This window comes from Nicotiana tomentosiformis, chromosome 11, assembly GCF_000390325.3.
Source record: "Nicotiana tomentosiformis chromosome 11, ASM39032v3, whole genome shotgun sequence".
In the NCBI taxonomy this organism is placed as follows: domain Eukaryota; kingdom Viridiplantae; phylum Streptophyta; class Magnoliopsida; order Solanales; family Solanaceae; genus Nicotiana; species Nicotiana tomentosiformis.
The window spans coordinates 114,486,575-114,502,480 of NC_090822.1; the positions used below are offsets into that span (position 1 = coordinate 114,486,575).

The following is a 15,906-nucleotide window of genomic DNA, read 5'->3' on the forward strand; positions in this document are numbered from 1 at the left end:
CTCAACCACAACTGGGACCTGCTCTTGAGCTGGAGCAACTGGTGGATCTACAGTGCTGCTCTAGCTATTGTACGAGCTGCACCTTTGCCCCTACTGTAGCCCCTACCACAACCTCGGCCTATCGTGGCCCTAGCTGGTGGTACTGGTGGCTGTCCACACCTTCCCGGTAGCAGGTGTCCTCACTATTTGTGATAGAATAGAACAACAGAAATTTAGTGACCGAAATCAACAAATCAGCATGGCAAGAACACAAGAATGTAAAGTTTCCTAAAGGTTCAGCAACCTCTAGAAGATAAGTACAGACGTCTCTGTACCGATCCGCAAGACTCTACTAAACCTGCTTATGACTCGTGAGACCTATATAACCTAGGCTCTGATACCAACATGTCACGACCCAAAATCCTAACCTGTCGTGATGGCGCCTAACGTGGTACTAGGCAAGCTGACATTACGAAATATCTCTAACACTTTTTACAAAATATGAATTAAAGCAGTTTAAATAATAAAAGTTCTAATAAACAGGGATAGAAACCCAAAACACAATGCGGAAGTTCCCAATTATCAGGGTGTCACAGAGTACATGAACACCTATACATCACAAGTCTAGAAAATACTGTCTATGATAGTCTGAAACTAAATACAATAAGCAGAATGACAGGGAAGGAGAGACAAGGTCTGCCAAATGTTGGGCAGCTATTTTGGAATCTCCCAAATGATCAACTATGCGATAAAATCAACGCCCACCATGTACGAAAACACCTGGATCTGCACACGAAGTGCAGGGTGCAGCGTGAGTACAACTAACTCAGTAAGTAACAATACTAAATAAAGAACTGAAAGTAGTGACGAGCTTCACAGCTAAAGTTCAATGACAGTAATTTCAACATAGTAAGGTAGGCATGCTTTCAAGTTCGATAATTAAGGCCAAAACAGTAATTCAAATCAAGTTTAACTGAATCAAAAGATAATATCCCTCAGAAATTTTATGACAGTGATATATGACAGCTGAAGTGCAACAATAAAGAAGTCAATGCATCCTCTCAGAGCAACAGTCATTCAGTCCTCCCATTCATTCCAACCTCTCAATCACGCTTTCCTCACAGTCACTTATTCCTCTCAATCACTCAGCACTCGGCACTCGTACTCAGTAGGTACCTGCTCTCACTGGGGTGGTGTACAGACTTCGGAGGGGCTCCTTCAGCCCAAGAGTTATAACAAGCCAATCATGGCATATATCAATGAAACATGTTGCGGCGTGCAACCTGATCCTATAAATATCTTCACAATCAGGACCTCGGCCTCACTAAGTCATCAACTTCTCCAGTCTCTCGGGCTCTCAGAAATCATGATAAGAAGCCCAAACAGCAATGATATGATGTATCGATAATGAACAATAGAGATTGAGATGTAATATACACGTAAACTGTGATTAAGTACAAAACAATAATTTAGCAGATAATTCAACATGTACATGACCTCTCTAGGTCCCTATGGTGCCAACACATAGTCTAAACATGATTTTTAAGATGCTTTGTGGTTCAATTTCTCTAATACATGGAGAATGTACAGATAATAATAGATTTTTCAACTACACAGTTCCATGGAATTTGACCAAGTTAGAATTCCTACGGTGCACGCCCACACGCCTGTCACCTAGCATGTGCGTCACCTCAAAACCAAACACATGACACATAATACGAGGTTTTGTATCCTCAGAACCAAATTTAGAACTGTTACTTACCTCAACCCAAGCAAATCTCTACTCCAACACACCCTTGACTCGCGAAACGACCTCTGGATTCCTTGAATCTAGCCATAAACAATTCGATATAATCAACACGGGATAAAGGAATCAATTCCAGAAGAAAAATACTAAGTTAATAATCAATAGTCAAGAATCGACTCAAAGGTTCTCCCCCCCATCGTGCCCACGTCTTGAAATCCGCTAAAAGTTACAAAACTCGAAAGCTAATTCAACCACAAGTGCAACCATACCAAATTTATCAAAATCCGAAACCAAATCGTCACCCGAATCCCCAAATCAAACTCTCTAAGTCCCTAGACTCAAACTCCCAATTACACCTTAAATACATACCAATTAGGTGGGAAAATCAATGGGGAAGCAAGATTATTGATAAAAAATAAGCACAAGGGACTTACCTTAAGAATCAGCTCAAAAACCCTATCAAGAATCGCCCAAACCTGTGCTTGAAATGTTTGAAATGAAGCCAAAATCGCGAACCCTTGTTTTAATAATCTCCCCATCACTTCCGCTTCTGCGGGAACTTAACCGCTTCTGCGACATCGCAAAAGCGACATCACACACGCATCTGTGGCTTATTCCGCTCCTGTGATCCCTCACTCTGCTTTTGCGGACTCACTTCTACGATAACCCAAGCTATCTCTGTGGACCAAGCCCATCTGCCCAGTTCCGCTTATGCAGTTCCCCTGCCGCATCTGAGGTCATGCACATGCGGAACTCCCTATCGCACCTGCGCACCTTTCGTTCCTGCATACCTCTCACTGCAAATGCGGCCACGCAAGTGCAGAAAACTCCTCGCACATGCGACCACCTCCGCTCTCCCATCCAAACTCACACCTGCGCAAGACAACCCACACCTACGAGCTCGCACCTGCGATCAAAGCTCTGCAGGTGCAGTTACACCAGCATAGGTCCAACTTCAGCAATCACTCAACTTCAACTTTTGATCCGTTAACCATCCGGAATAAACCCGAGGCCCTCGCGACCTCAACCAAACATACCAACAAGTCCTAAAATGTCATACGATCTTAGTCGAGCCCTCAAATCACATAAAAAACATGAATCGCACCCCAATTAAGCTTATTGAATTTACCTAATTGCAACGTATACAAACGATGCCGAAACCTATCAAAACACGTCCGATTGAACCCAAATTTTGCACACAAGTCACATTTAAAATTTCGGACCTACTCTAATTTCCAAAATCGTAATTCGACCCTGATAGCAAATATTCCACTCTCGATCAAGTTTCTCAAAAATTTAATTTTCACTATTTCAAGCTTTATTCCACTATGGACTTTCAAATCACAATCCGGACACCGTCCTAAGTCCAAAATCACCCAAAGGATATGTTAAATGTGCACACAAGTCACATTTAACATTGTGGACCTACTTTAATTTTCGAAATCGTAATTCGACCCCGATAACAAATATTCCACTCTCGATCAAGTTTCTCAAAAATTCAATTTTTGCTATTTCAAGCCTTATTCCACTATGGACTTTCAAATCAAAATTCAGACACCGTCCTAAGTCCAAAATCACCCAACGGAGCTAACGGAACCATCATTACTCAATTCCGGAGTCAATTACTCATAGATCAATATCTGATCAATCATTTCAACTTAAGCTTTCAACCTTGAGACTAAGTATCTCATTTCATTCTGAATTCACTCCGGACCCGAGCCGACTATCTCGGCGAGTCACATAACAGCTATAGAGTACAAAATTAGTAGCAAATTAGGGAAACATGGTTATAACTCTCAAAACGATCGGCCAAGTCGTTACAGGAAGGCTCAGCTGAAGTGGGTGGAACATCAACTGCCTCAGCAGCTACAGTAGCTGGCATATCAGACCAGCCCACAGTGGTAGGAGGCTAAACTTTATTCTTTGGATTGTTCACACCCATCAGCGAATACCAAGTAAAAGGCTTCTTCGGCCTCACCTTTGTGTCATAATCCCACAGCTCTACCCTTGCATCTGTGAGATATTCTGTAATAGTGTTGGGATACGGGTATGACGAGTCATCTTGCCGAGCAATCAGTGAGATGTTGGCCGACATCATGACCCCCACTTTGATAGGGTACCCGATCATAATAGAATCAACCAAAACTGCCCGAGGAATAGGAAGGTAAGTCTCATTCTGGCTCGGGTCCAGTCTGCTGTAGACAAGGGTTTGACACCCTTTCACCTCGAAACTCAGAGTGCTCCAGTGGATAGGAACCCTAGCAGTAATCCATGGAGGTGGTGGCCCTAGTGCTGCTAGAATCTTCGCTAACCAAGGTTGGGTTATGTCTCCCAATGCATACTTCTCCAAATATTCCTTTGGCTCAACATCTTCGAAGCCCAAGTACGTGTTGAGTGCATATTGATCAAATCTGACTTTTAAGTTACGTACTTTAGTCACTTTTGTCCCCTTTTTTATGTGAGCCATATTTGCATAGAATTCCTAGACCAAGTACTATTTGGCATCCACTACACTTTGAGTGAACCACATCCACCCCTTGCATTCTCTAAACTGTCTCAACACTGCTGGGTTGTACCTTTCCAAATATTTCAATAGAAATTGTCGCTCGAGAGTTAGCAACCTCACTAGCCACCATGTACGAAAGCTGGTGAAGGAAGCCAAGTTGACAAATCGGTCCTCCCAAACTCTTTCTTCTTCGACCTTTCAAGGCCGGTAGCTATAGCATCTCCCCATCTGCCATTATCGGGGATATTCTGAACTGGTGTATCTTGTGCCTCAAGGACAGGTGTAGCCGATGACTCAGAAGCTTGACTAGCACTCTTTAAGTCCTCGAAATTGCTATGAGATGAGGATGGCTCGTCCTTGAATTGTTATCTCCCTTGCAGCCTTGATTGTATGGTCAACTGTTGCTGAATAGAGGCTGAGTTGCCCTCTAATACTTCCCTAGATGGGGCATATGAGCTCGTCTAGGAGAGATCTGCACCTCTCTGTCTTTCAGATGTAGCTTTCTTTGTAATTGTCTTTTGATGGACAAGAGGTAAGGCACTCTTGCCTCGATCCCGGGAAGGTTCACACCTCCTTTTAGATGTGTTGCCTCATCCCCTTGATCGAACCATTGTCTGTATCAAGCAAAGGAGATTGTTAGTTGCAATTGAATGTTCAAACATACTCAGGTGACATGCAAGTAAGATATAAACTAGAAGACACAATGATGGTACACACTCAAAGTATGCTTGCAGGAAACCAGATCTACGGTCCGCAAACTTTTCTTGCGGCCGTAGATTTGGACTTGCAAACTGCACAATTTTGTCTCGCGGATGCAAAAGTGAAGTGCGGTCCACACAATTTCACTTGCGGTTGCACCTCTGAATCCCAAAAAATGCCAACTCTCTGATGATAGAGAATTGACTGATGTGCGGCAGCAACCTATTTTCTGCGGTCCACATAATTAGACCTGCAGCCGCACAGTAAAAGGACCGTTTTGCGATCGCGATGGAAAATCTGTGGTTCAAACATTTTATCTTGCGGTTGCAGATCCATTCTTTACGATGTTGCGTTAAAATCAAAATATGTGGATCGCACAATTTCAGATGCTACTGCAGAATTCAAAAACTATGAACAATCTAGTTTTTTCTATTTAGGTTTTGCAATGTTGTGCAAATTTTGACATGGCAACAGCATAGAGGCATGAAAATATGTTGACCCGGTCCCGATAGAGCACGTATTAGTTAACCCATTACAGATTTACCTCCACATGAACAAAGATGTAGATGTTGTGTGTGTGGACATATAGATTCACCAAGAATTTTCAAGAGAGCGCTATGTTTGTGCTGAGAGAGTAAAAACCGTAACCCTTTCCCCTGCCCTTCTATTTATACTTATGGTCTATGAAAAGGGAAGAAGGTCGAGTACGACTGCACATTTTCATGTTTGGTCCGCACTCTGTTACATGGGGCATTATCTTCAGCATCTCATCTGCAGTTCGCACAATTTTGTGTGCGGCCGCAGATCTCATGTGCGGTCGCAGATTTCCCTTGCGCACATCAACCTCTTCTCTGACACGCTCAAACTTCAGAGAGTTTGTATTTTCCATTTCTCATTTGTGCGGTCTGCAGGATAATTATGCGGCTGCATTGATCTTTTACTACAACATTCCAAATTGTGCGGTCCACACAAATATGTGGTCCGCACTTCTTTCAACACTTAGCCACATTTTTGTCCACAGTTCCTGTAAGTCACACTCAGCCATGTAGCACACTTCAAATCAAGTTAGAACTAAAATAACGCCTAACTACTAAAGGAAAAAAAAAAGAAACATGGGTTGCCTCGCAAGAAGCGCCTGATTTAACGTCGTGGCATGATGCAGAGTACCATTAATTGAAATGAATGACCGCCACGACATGGCTATCTCCATATTTTCCAAAGTAGTGCTTCACCTGGTGACCATTGACTCGGAATACTTCATTATTTTTGTTCTTCAAGTCCAATACACCAAAAGGTATCACACCCACTATTTCAAAAGGACCACTCCATTTAGACTTTAGCTTCCCAGGAAACATCCTCAACCTTGAGTTGAACAACAATACAAGATCGCCCACCTTGAACTCTTTGTTCCAAATTTATTTGTCATGAAGATATTTCATCTTTTCTTTGTAAAAGGACAAACTTGCATAAGCATGTTACCGCACCTCATCCAATTCATTCAAACGTGCAACCCTCAAATTTGCAGTTGTATCCCAATCAAGATTCAACTTCTTTAGAGCCTACATGGCCTTGTGCTCAATTTCCACCAGAAGGTGACAAGCTTTCCCGAACACCAACCGGTATGGTGACATTCTGATAGGTGCTTTGTAAGCCGTACAATAAGCCCATAGTGCATCATCAAGCTTCTTGGCCCAATCCATCCGATTAGCATTCACCGTTTTGGACAAAATACTCTTTATCTTCCGGTTGGAAAATTCCACTTGACCGCTAGCTTTTGGATGATAGGGAGTCATGACTTTATGAGTAACACCATACTTGCTGAGTAAAGTGTCGAAAGCCTTGTTGCAAAAATGTGACCCCCCCATCGCTTATAATTGCCCATGGAGTACCAAACCTTGTGAAAATATTCTTCTTCAAGAACGCCACCACACTTCTCACCTCTTTGTTGGGTAGAGAAACGACCTCAACCCATTTGGACACATAATCCACCGTGACCAAGGTGTAGGTGTTTCCACAAGAACTCATAAAAGGACCCATGAAGTCAATACCCCACACATCAAAAATATCAATCTCCAAAATGGTAGTGAGAGGCATTTCATTTGTCTTTGAGATTCCACCGGCCCATTGACATTAATCACATCTTTTTACTAGCTCACTAGCATCCTTGTAAATAGTGGGCCAATAGAAATTGCAACTCAGCACTTTGGCCGTCGTTCTTGCTCCACCAAGATGACCACCATATGACGAAGAATGAAAAGCCCCAATAATTTTACCTTGCTCTTCTTTCAGTACACATCTTCTAATCACCCCATCCGTACAAATTCGGAAGAGGTATGATTCATCCAATAATAATCTTGACAATCCCATTTGATCTTCTTCCTTTGGTTTGAAGAGAACTCATCTGGAATGATTACACACACAAGGAAATTTGCTAGATCCGCGAACCATGACACCTCTTTCATTGAAATAGCCAAGAGTTTCTCATCGGGGAAGGAGTCATTGATTCCAAGGCCATCATGCGGCCACCCCTATTCCCCCAAACGAGACAAGTGGTATGCCATTTGGTTTTCACTCCCTTTTCTATCTTAGATGTTAATATCAAACTCTTGCAACAAAAGTACTCATCTCATCAATCGATCTTTGGATTCCTTCTTGCTCATAAGATAACGAAGTGCCGCATGATCCGTGTGGACAATGACCTTTGCACCTATTAAGTACGGGCAAAACTTCTCAATTGCAAACACAATGGCAAGGAGCTCTTTCTCCGTAACGGTGTAGTTGACTTGGGCACTATTCATGGTCTTACTATCACAGTAGACTGGATGAAAAGTTTTGTTGATGTGTTTCCCCAAAACAGCCCCAACCGCTACGTCATTTGCATCATACATGAGTTCAAAAGGGACACTCCAATTTGGAGCGGTGATGATGGGAGTAGTTGTCAACTTGAACTTCAAAAATTCAAAAGCTCTCATGCAATCATCATTTAAGTTGAGCTTAGCATCCTTCTCAAGAAGCTTGCACAACGAATTCACCACTTTAGAGAAATCTTTGATGAAGCGCCGGTAGAAACCCTTGTGGCCTAAACTCCGCACACCCTTTACCGAAGTTGGAGGTGGAAGTTTATAAATTACCTCAATCTTTTTCTTCTCAACTTCAATTCCATTCTTTGAGATTTTGTGGCCAAGGACAGTGCCTTTCTCGATAATGAAATGACACTTCTCCTACTTGAGCACCAAATTTGTTTCTTCACATGTTGCCAACACTTTATCCAAATTTGCAAGAAAATTATCAAAAGAATCACCAACCACCGAGAAGTAATCCATGAAATTTCAATGTAGTTCTCCACCATATCCATGAAAATAGCCATCATACACCTTTGAAAAATCGTCGGTACATTGCACAAACCAAATGGCATTCGCTTGAAGGTGAATGTACCATAAGGACATGTAAAGGTTATTTTCTCTTGATCCTTCTGATCAATAAGAATTTGGTTGTAGCCCGAATACCCATCAAGAAAGAAATAGAAAGCATGACTGGCCAATCTATCAAGCATTTGATGTAAGAAAAGAAGTGGAAAATGATTCGTCCTTGTGACTTTGTTGAGATTGCGATAGTCCATACACACCCTCCATCCGGTCACCGTTATTGTAGGAATCAACTCATTATTGTAATTTTTGATCACCGCCATGCCCCTATTCTTCGGGATATATTGAACCGGAGAAGTGTATGAACTATCGGAGATGAGGTAGACAACCCTGACATCCAACAACTTGATAATCTCCTTTTTGAAAATTTCTTGCATAGCCTCATTGAGTCTCCTTTGATGTTCAATAGATGGTTTGGCGCCTTCCTCAAAGTTGATCTTATGCATGAAAAATGCGGGGCTTATCCCCCGAATATCCGCCAAAGTCCACCCAATAGCCTTCTTCCTCTTATGTAGTACCGTCAAAATGGAGTCTACCTGCACGTTAGTCAAGCAAGAGGAAAGAATAACTAGTAAAGTAGAACAAGGACTAAGAAATTCATATCGAAGATGAGGAGGAAATGACTTCAACTCCAAGGTAGGAAGCTCTTCAATGGAAGGCTTTGTAGGAGGAGTTATCCTATTTTTAAGATCCAAGGATAATTTTCGGTGTGCATAGTTGTACAACCCCATTCCTTACAAAGAGTTCACACATTCCATGAAGACATCAATCTCATCATCTTCAAAGTTGAGCAAGAAGGCCTCCAACATATCACCAACATTGATCATTGCACTTGATTCATCAACAATAACATCGGTCACCAAGTCCACAAAAGAGCACATCTCATTGCTATTTGGTTGCCGCATGGACTTCCACACATGGAAGACAACTTTTTCATCACCAACCTGGATTGTAAGTTCTCTATTTTCAATATCACAAAGAGCCTTCCCTGTAGCAAGGAAAGGTATCCCAAGAATAATTGGCACCTCATAATCAACTTTACAATCTAGATTGATAAAATCCGCTGGAAGAATGAATTTATCAACACGAACCAAGACATTTTCAATCACTCCCAAAGGTATCTTTATAGTACGATCATCCATTTGCAATCTCATAGAGGTGGGTCTTGATTTCCCAATTCCCAAGGTATTGGAAACCGAATATGGCATCAAATTGATACTTAGCCCAAGGTCACAAAGAGATTTTGCAAACTCGGCACTTTCAATTATACAAGGAATCATAAAAGCACCAGGATCCTCTAACTTAGGATCCATTAAATGAACAATTGCACTCACTTGATTAGTGACTTTGATGGTTTCAAAATTTATTGACCTCTTCTTTGTCATGAGATCCTTCATAAACTTTGCATAGCTGGGCATTTATTCCAAAGCTTCAACTAATAGAACATTGATTGAGAGATTCTTCATCATTTGAATGAAACTTCTTGAATTGATTCTCGCCATTTTGCTTGGCAAGTCTTTGAGGGTATGGAGGTGGAGGCTTAGGCAATGGTGCCTTATCCTTTTGCACTACCGTCTCCGGTATGTCAATAATGTGATCCCTAGACGGGTTCACCTCCTCTTAGTCTCTTCCACACTATCACCAATATTAATCTAAACTTCATCATTGGATTGCACCACATTGTTCGGGACCACTTCTTCTTGTACCACTTGCTCATCATCCACAAGTTGCCTTTGACTTGAGGTGGGTGCATTCCCACCTCTTCCACTTCTTGTAGTAACAACCATGACATGCCCTGTGTTGTTTCCACCCTTTGGGTTTACTACCGTGTCACTTGGTAGTGCCCCCTTAGGACGAGAATTTAGAGCTTGAGAGATTAGCACCATTTGAACTTCTAAGTTGCGGATTGGTATGGTATGTGAGGCAAGTTGGGCATCCGAATCGACATTATTTTCCATCATTTGCTTAAACATATTCTCAATATGCATCATCTCATTGTTTGAAGAACTTGGACCCTGTGAAGGATAAGGAGGCGGGTTGTTCAGTTATTGATACATCGGGGGCCTTTGAAAACCCGACACCTAGTTGCCTTGATTATTGTTCCATCCGCCTTGAATGTTACCCCCACCCCCCAATTTCCTTGATTATTGCCACTCCAATTTTCTTGATTGTTGTTGTGATGCCAATTCCCTTGATTGTTGCTACCACTCCAATTTTTTTGGTTGTTAGAATTCCAATTGCCTTGATTGTTTTGAGGTCACCATTGTTGTTGGTTTGGGCCTTGAAAGTTATTTATTTGCCCTTGAAAATTGTTCACATATTGCACCTCCTCTTCTTGTTCATTGTAAGAATCATCTTGATCAAAACCACTATCCTCCTGCACATAATTCTCTAATTGATTTTGCACTTGTAGACCCCTGGTCCTTCTTTTGTTTACCATCATGTTCACTCCTTCCATGGCATTGACTTGCTTAGTATTTTGCACTTGTTGAAGTTGAGCCTTTGATAGTTGATTCATGGTGGTAGTCAATTCGGCAATGGCTTGCCCATGGTCTTGCAACTCTTTGTGAAGGTGGATTACGCTTGGATCACCTTGTGGAACATTAGCCCGGGATTGCCACGCCGGTGATGCTTCCGCCATTTCATCCAAAATCTCACACGCCTTCGCATACGGTGTAGTCATAAAGTTACCACCAACAACTTAATTCACTACACATTGGTTGGTTGTGTTAATCTCACAATATAAGGTTTGTTTAATCATGTTTTCCGTCATATCATTGTTGGGACATTCCTTGACCATTGTTCTATACCGCTCCCAAATCTCATGTAGTAGTTCATTCGGCTCTTTCTTGAATGCCAAAATCTCATCTCGAAGTGTAGCCATGTTCCCCGAAGAGAAGAACTTAACGATAAACCTTTCCGCCAACTCATCCCAAGTATCAATGGGATGGTTTGGCAAACGTTCAAACCAATCTAAAGCTTTCCCCCATAGAGAGAAGGGAAAAAGCCTTAGCCTCAATGCATCCTTGAAGACATTTGTTCGTTTGCTTCCCCAATAAGTGTTGACAAACCCCTTCAAATGTTTGTACGCATTTTGACTTGGATCACCAGTTAAGAAACCTCATTGCTCTAGAAAAATGAGCACCGCATTGGTGATTTGAAAGTTGCCCTAATACGGGGAGGGACTATTGCACTAACATATCCTTCATTGGGTAACACCCGGTGTGGAGCCGCTCGTGGTGGATGTGGGAGTGGAGCGGGGACATTGTCATGAGGCACTCGACCTCTTCTATTAGCTTGAGGTTCAAAAGGAACCTCATAAACTTTATCATCCTCGACGTCCACATCCCCCAAAGGCAAATTTCCGAGCTTATTGTTCGCCATGGTTGTACCTACGATTTCTGAAACAAGTTAGTAACACGGAAGGAAAAGAAGATATTCCAAAAACACACCCAAATATATAGCAAACACCGTTTTAATTCCCTGGCAATGGCATTAAAAATTGGTCGCGTCCACAACACACCTCAATAAGAGATATGGCATAGTTGTATGCAACAATAATTACGCAACTAGGAGTCGGAGTCGAATCCACTGGGAGTTATGAGGGAGTTAGAAGTATATATTTGAAGCAAGCAATTGAGTTATCTAAGATTGCACTTTGATAAGTGGGGATTTTGACTACTTATTAGCTCATTTTATCTTTTGTTTTAGTCTAAAAGCATTGAATTGTGTTCCCGAAACTAAAAAAATTGTATAAAATTGTAGGAATGCTGGAAGTTGGGTTCCCGAGATGAAATCCGACTCAAAAAGGAGCAATCTAAGCACAAGGCAATAAATGGCACATAAGCACATAATGTGCGGTCCGTAGAAGGAATTCTGTGACTGTAGAAGAAATTACGGACCATAGAATTCCATATGTGGCCGCAAACAAAGAAAGAAAAATTAACAGACAATTGTGCAAATTGCGGACCACACATGAATTGTACGGACGCAAAAGCTGGTATAAAGGTCAAGATCAGAGAGTATGCAAAAAGAAAAAGTCCAGAGCCTCAGTGAATTATGGACCACACAAGATTTGTGCAGCCGCGGAAGATTGCCTTGCGGCCGCAATCCTAATATTGCAGACCGCAGAAGAGTGCCTTGCAGCCGCAGTTCTTAATCTGCCGACCGTAGAAAAGTTTCCTTGTGTCCGCAGTTCATAAATGTGTGGCCGTAGAACTCCAGATCCTGCTAGATGAAGAAATCTGCAGACCGCACATGGAATTGTGCGGCCGCAGAATCTCCCGAGGGGTATTTGTCCGAAATTTTTAGGCTTGTATAAATAGACGAGTTTCACAAAAATAGATCAAGTTTGAACCTCTGCAATTAATGTAGCCATTTTTCTTTGCCATTTTTGGAAGTTTACTTTGCTTTGGTGTATTTTACAATAGATTTAATCATTTTAAGCTTTCATTATGAGTTTAATTAGTTTTTCTTCTCTATTTTATTCAAACCCAAGTATGAGTAGCTAGATGTTTACTAGGGTTGTGACCCAACCCTAGTGTGTAAACCATATGGATATCCAATTTAGTGCTTGTTTATGATTGTGTATTTATTATTTAGCTTAGTTCATGCTTTAATTATGGAATTAATGGTTGTAAATATTAGTTCATGCCTATTTGACTTAGTCTCTTCTTGAGAAATAGACACATAGTCTAGGATAACTTAGGTAAAAAGGAATTGGGTCAATCGAGAGATTGATTAACCCAATTAAAGGGTTCAACCTAGAGATAGTAATAACCCGATTTGTACTTTTATCAACTATTTTTTTGTGATACCCGTTTGGTCTTGAGAAAGCAAAATTGGGCAAAACCACTCTCTGACCGAAAGGTATTGAATGGGTAATTTAGAGTTGATAGTTATAATATACCTCAATCAACAAAATAAGTATTAAAGTCTTTATCCCATTATGCAAACACCTAGGTAATGGTCACAACCCTAGGTTTTTTATCAATTTGGAAAAACCTCAAAAACAATTATCTCTAGTCTTCTCTCTTTATTTTGCAGTCTTTAGAGTAAAATTAAAAATAGAAAACAAATCTTTGTGTATAAGTGAAATCTAGATAATCCAATCACTCACATTGAAATATATACCCCTAACTCCTATCTTGGCTTCCTATGGATTCGACCCCGACTCTTAGTTGGTTTCTATTATTGCCAATGACTGTTTCATACCTCTTTTGAGGTGTGTTTTGGGTGCGATCAATTTTTGGCGTCATTGCCGGGGAGTTAAAAATGGTGTTAGCTATATATTTTTCTGGTGTGTTTTTGGAGTTTCTTCTCTTCATTCCATGTTACTAACTTGTTTGAGAAATCGTAGATACAACCATGGCAAATAATGAGCTTGAAAATATTGCTTTGGGGGATGTGGACATCTCGTATGAGCAAGTTGATGAGGTTCCTCTTGAACCTCAAGCCAATAGAAAAGCCGAGTGCCTCATGACAATGTGCCCGTTCCACCCCCACCTCCATCACGAGCAACTCCACACCGGGTGTTACCTAGTGAAGGATATGCAAGTGTAATACTTCCTTCCCGTATTAGGGTGGGCAACTTTCAAATCACCAATGTGATGCTAACATTGCTAGAGCAACGAGGTTTCTTCACCGTTGCTCCAAGTCAAAATACATACAAACATTTGAAGGGGTTTGTGGACACTTGTTGTGGGAGAAAACAAATAAATATCTCCGAGTATGCATTGAGGCTAAGGCTTTTTCCATTCTCTCTATGGGGGAAAGCTTTAGATTGGTTGCAACATTTGCCGAACCATTCCATTCACACTTGGGATGTGTTGCCGGAAATGTTTATTTCTAGATTCTTCTCTACAGGGCACATGGCTACACTTCGGGATGAGTTTTTGGCATTTAAGCAAGAGCCATATGAACCACAACATGAGATATGGGAACGCTATATAACAATGGTTAAGGAATGTCCCAATAACGATATGACGGAGAATATGATTCAACAAACTCTCTATCATGGGATCAACACAACCAACCATTGTGTAGTAAATCAACTCGCCGGTGGGAACTTCATGACTACGCCTTATGAGGAGGCGTGTGAGATTTTAGATGAAATGGAAGAAACATCATCGGCGTGGCAATCCCGGGCTAATATTCCACAAGGTGATCCCAACGTGATATACCTTCACAAAGAGTTGCATGACCATGGACAAGCCATTGCCAAATTAACTACCACCATAAATCAATTAGCAAAGGATCAACTTCAACAAGTGCAAAATCCTAAGCAAGACAATGTCATGAAAGGGGTGAACATGATGGTGAACAAGAGGAGAACTAGAGGTCTAGAAGTGCAACATCGAGTGGATAATTTTGTGTGAGAGAATAGTGGTTTTGATCAAGATGATTCTTATAATGACCAAGAAGAGGAGGTGAAATATGTGAACAAATTTCAAGGGCAACGAAACAATGGTGACCTCAAAACAATTAAGGCAATTGGAATTCTAACAACCAAGGAAATTGGAGTGGTGGTAAGAATCAAGGGAATCGACATAACAACAATAATCAAGGAAATTAGGGCGGGGGGGGGGGAGGGGGAGGGGGAGGGGTAACAATAAAGGTGGATGGAATAATAGTCAAGGCAGTCGGGGGTCGGGTTTTCAAAGGCCCCTGATGTATCAACAACCAAATAACCCGCCTCCTTATCCTTCCCATGGCCAAAGTTCATCAAACAATGAGATAGGGCATATTGACAACATGTTCAGGAAAATGATGGAAAAGAATGCCGATTCGGACGCCCAACTTGCCTCACACAACACATCGATCCGCAGCTTAGAAGTTCAAATGGGGCAAATCTCTCAAGCTCTAAATTCTCGTCCAAATGGGGCACTACCAAGTGACACGGTAGTAAACCCAAAAGGTGAAAACAACACGGGGCATGCCATGACCATTACTACAAGGAGTGAAAGAGGTGGGAATGCATTCATCTTAAGTCAAAAGCAAATTATGGATGATGAGCAAGTGGTACAAGAAGAGGAGGTCCCAAACAATATGTTGCAAGAAAATGATGAAGTTTGGATTGATATTGATGATAGTGTGGAAGAGACTCAAGAGAATGTGAACCCGTCTAGGGATCACATTATTGACACACCGGAACCTGTAGTGAAAAGGTCTAAGGCACAATTGCCTAAGCCTCCACCTCCATACCTCTCCAAGGCTTGCCAAACAAAATGGCGAGAATCAATTCAAAAAGTTCATTCAAATGATGAAGAGTCTCTCAATCAATGTGCCATTAGTTGAAGCTTTGGAAAAAATGCCCAGTTATGCGAAGTTTATGAAGGATCTCGTGACGAAGAAGCGGTCAATGAATTTTAAAACTATCAAAGTCACTCATCAAGTGAGTGCAACTGTGCATTCAATGGCTCATAAGTTGGAAGATCCCGGTGCTTTCACGATTCCTTCTACAATTGGAAGTCTCGAGTTTGCTAAAGCTCTTTGTGATCTTGGGGCAAGTATCAATTTGATGCCCTATTAGGTTTTCAAGACCTTGGGAA

General features: G+C 41.5%; 2 protein-coding genes across 2 annotated transcripts; both read right to left on the reverse strand.

Moving 5' to 3' along the window:
• Nucleotides 1–4,351: 4,351 nt before the first annotated feature.
• Nucleotides 4,352–6,724, reverse strand: LOC138902049 (uncharacterized). Its single transcript, XM_070189861.1, has 3 exons — nt 6,495–6,724; nt 4,711–4,846; nt 4,352–4,588 (listed from the first exon to the last, which is right to left on the reverse strand). The coding sequence occupies exons 1-3, from the start codon at nt 6,722–6,724 to the stop codon at nt 4,352–4,354; spliced, it is 603 nt and encodes a 200-aa protein (XP_070045962.1).
• Nucleotides 6,725–9,090: 2,366 nt separating this feature from the next.
• LOC138902050 (uncharacterized) lies at nt 9,091–9,774 on the reverse strand. Its single transcript, XM_070189862.1, has one exon. The coding sequence runs from the start codon at nt 9,772–9,774 to the stop codon at nt 9,091–9,093; it is 684 nt and encodes a 227-aa protein (XP_070045963.1).
• Nucleotides 9,775–15,906: the final 6,132 nt, after the last annotated feature.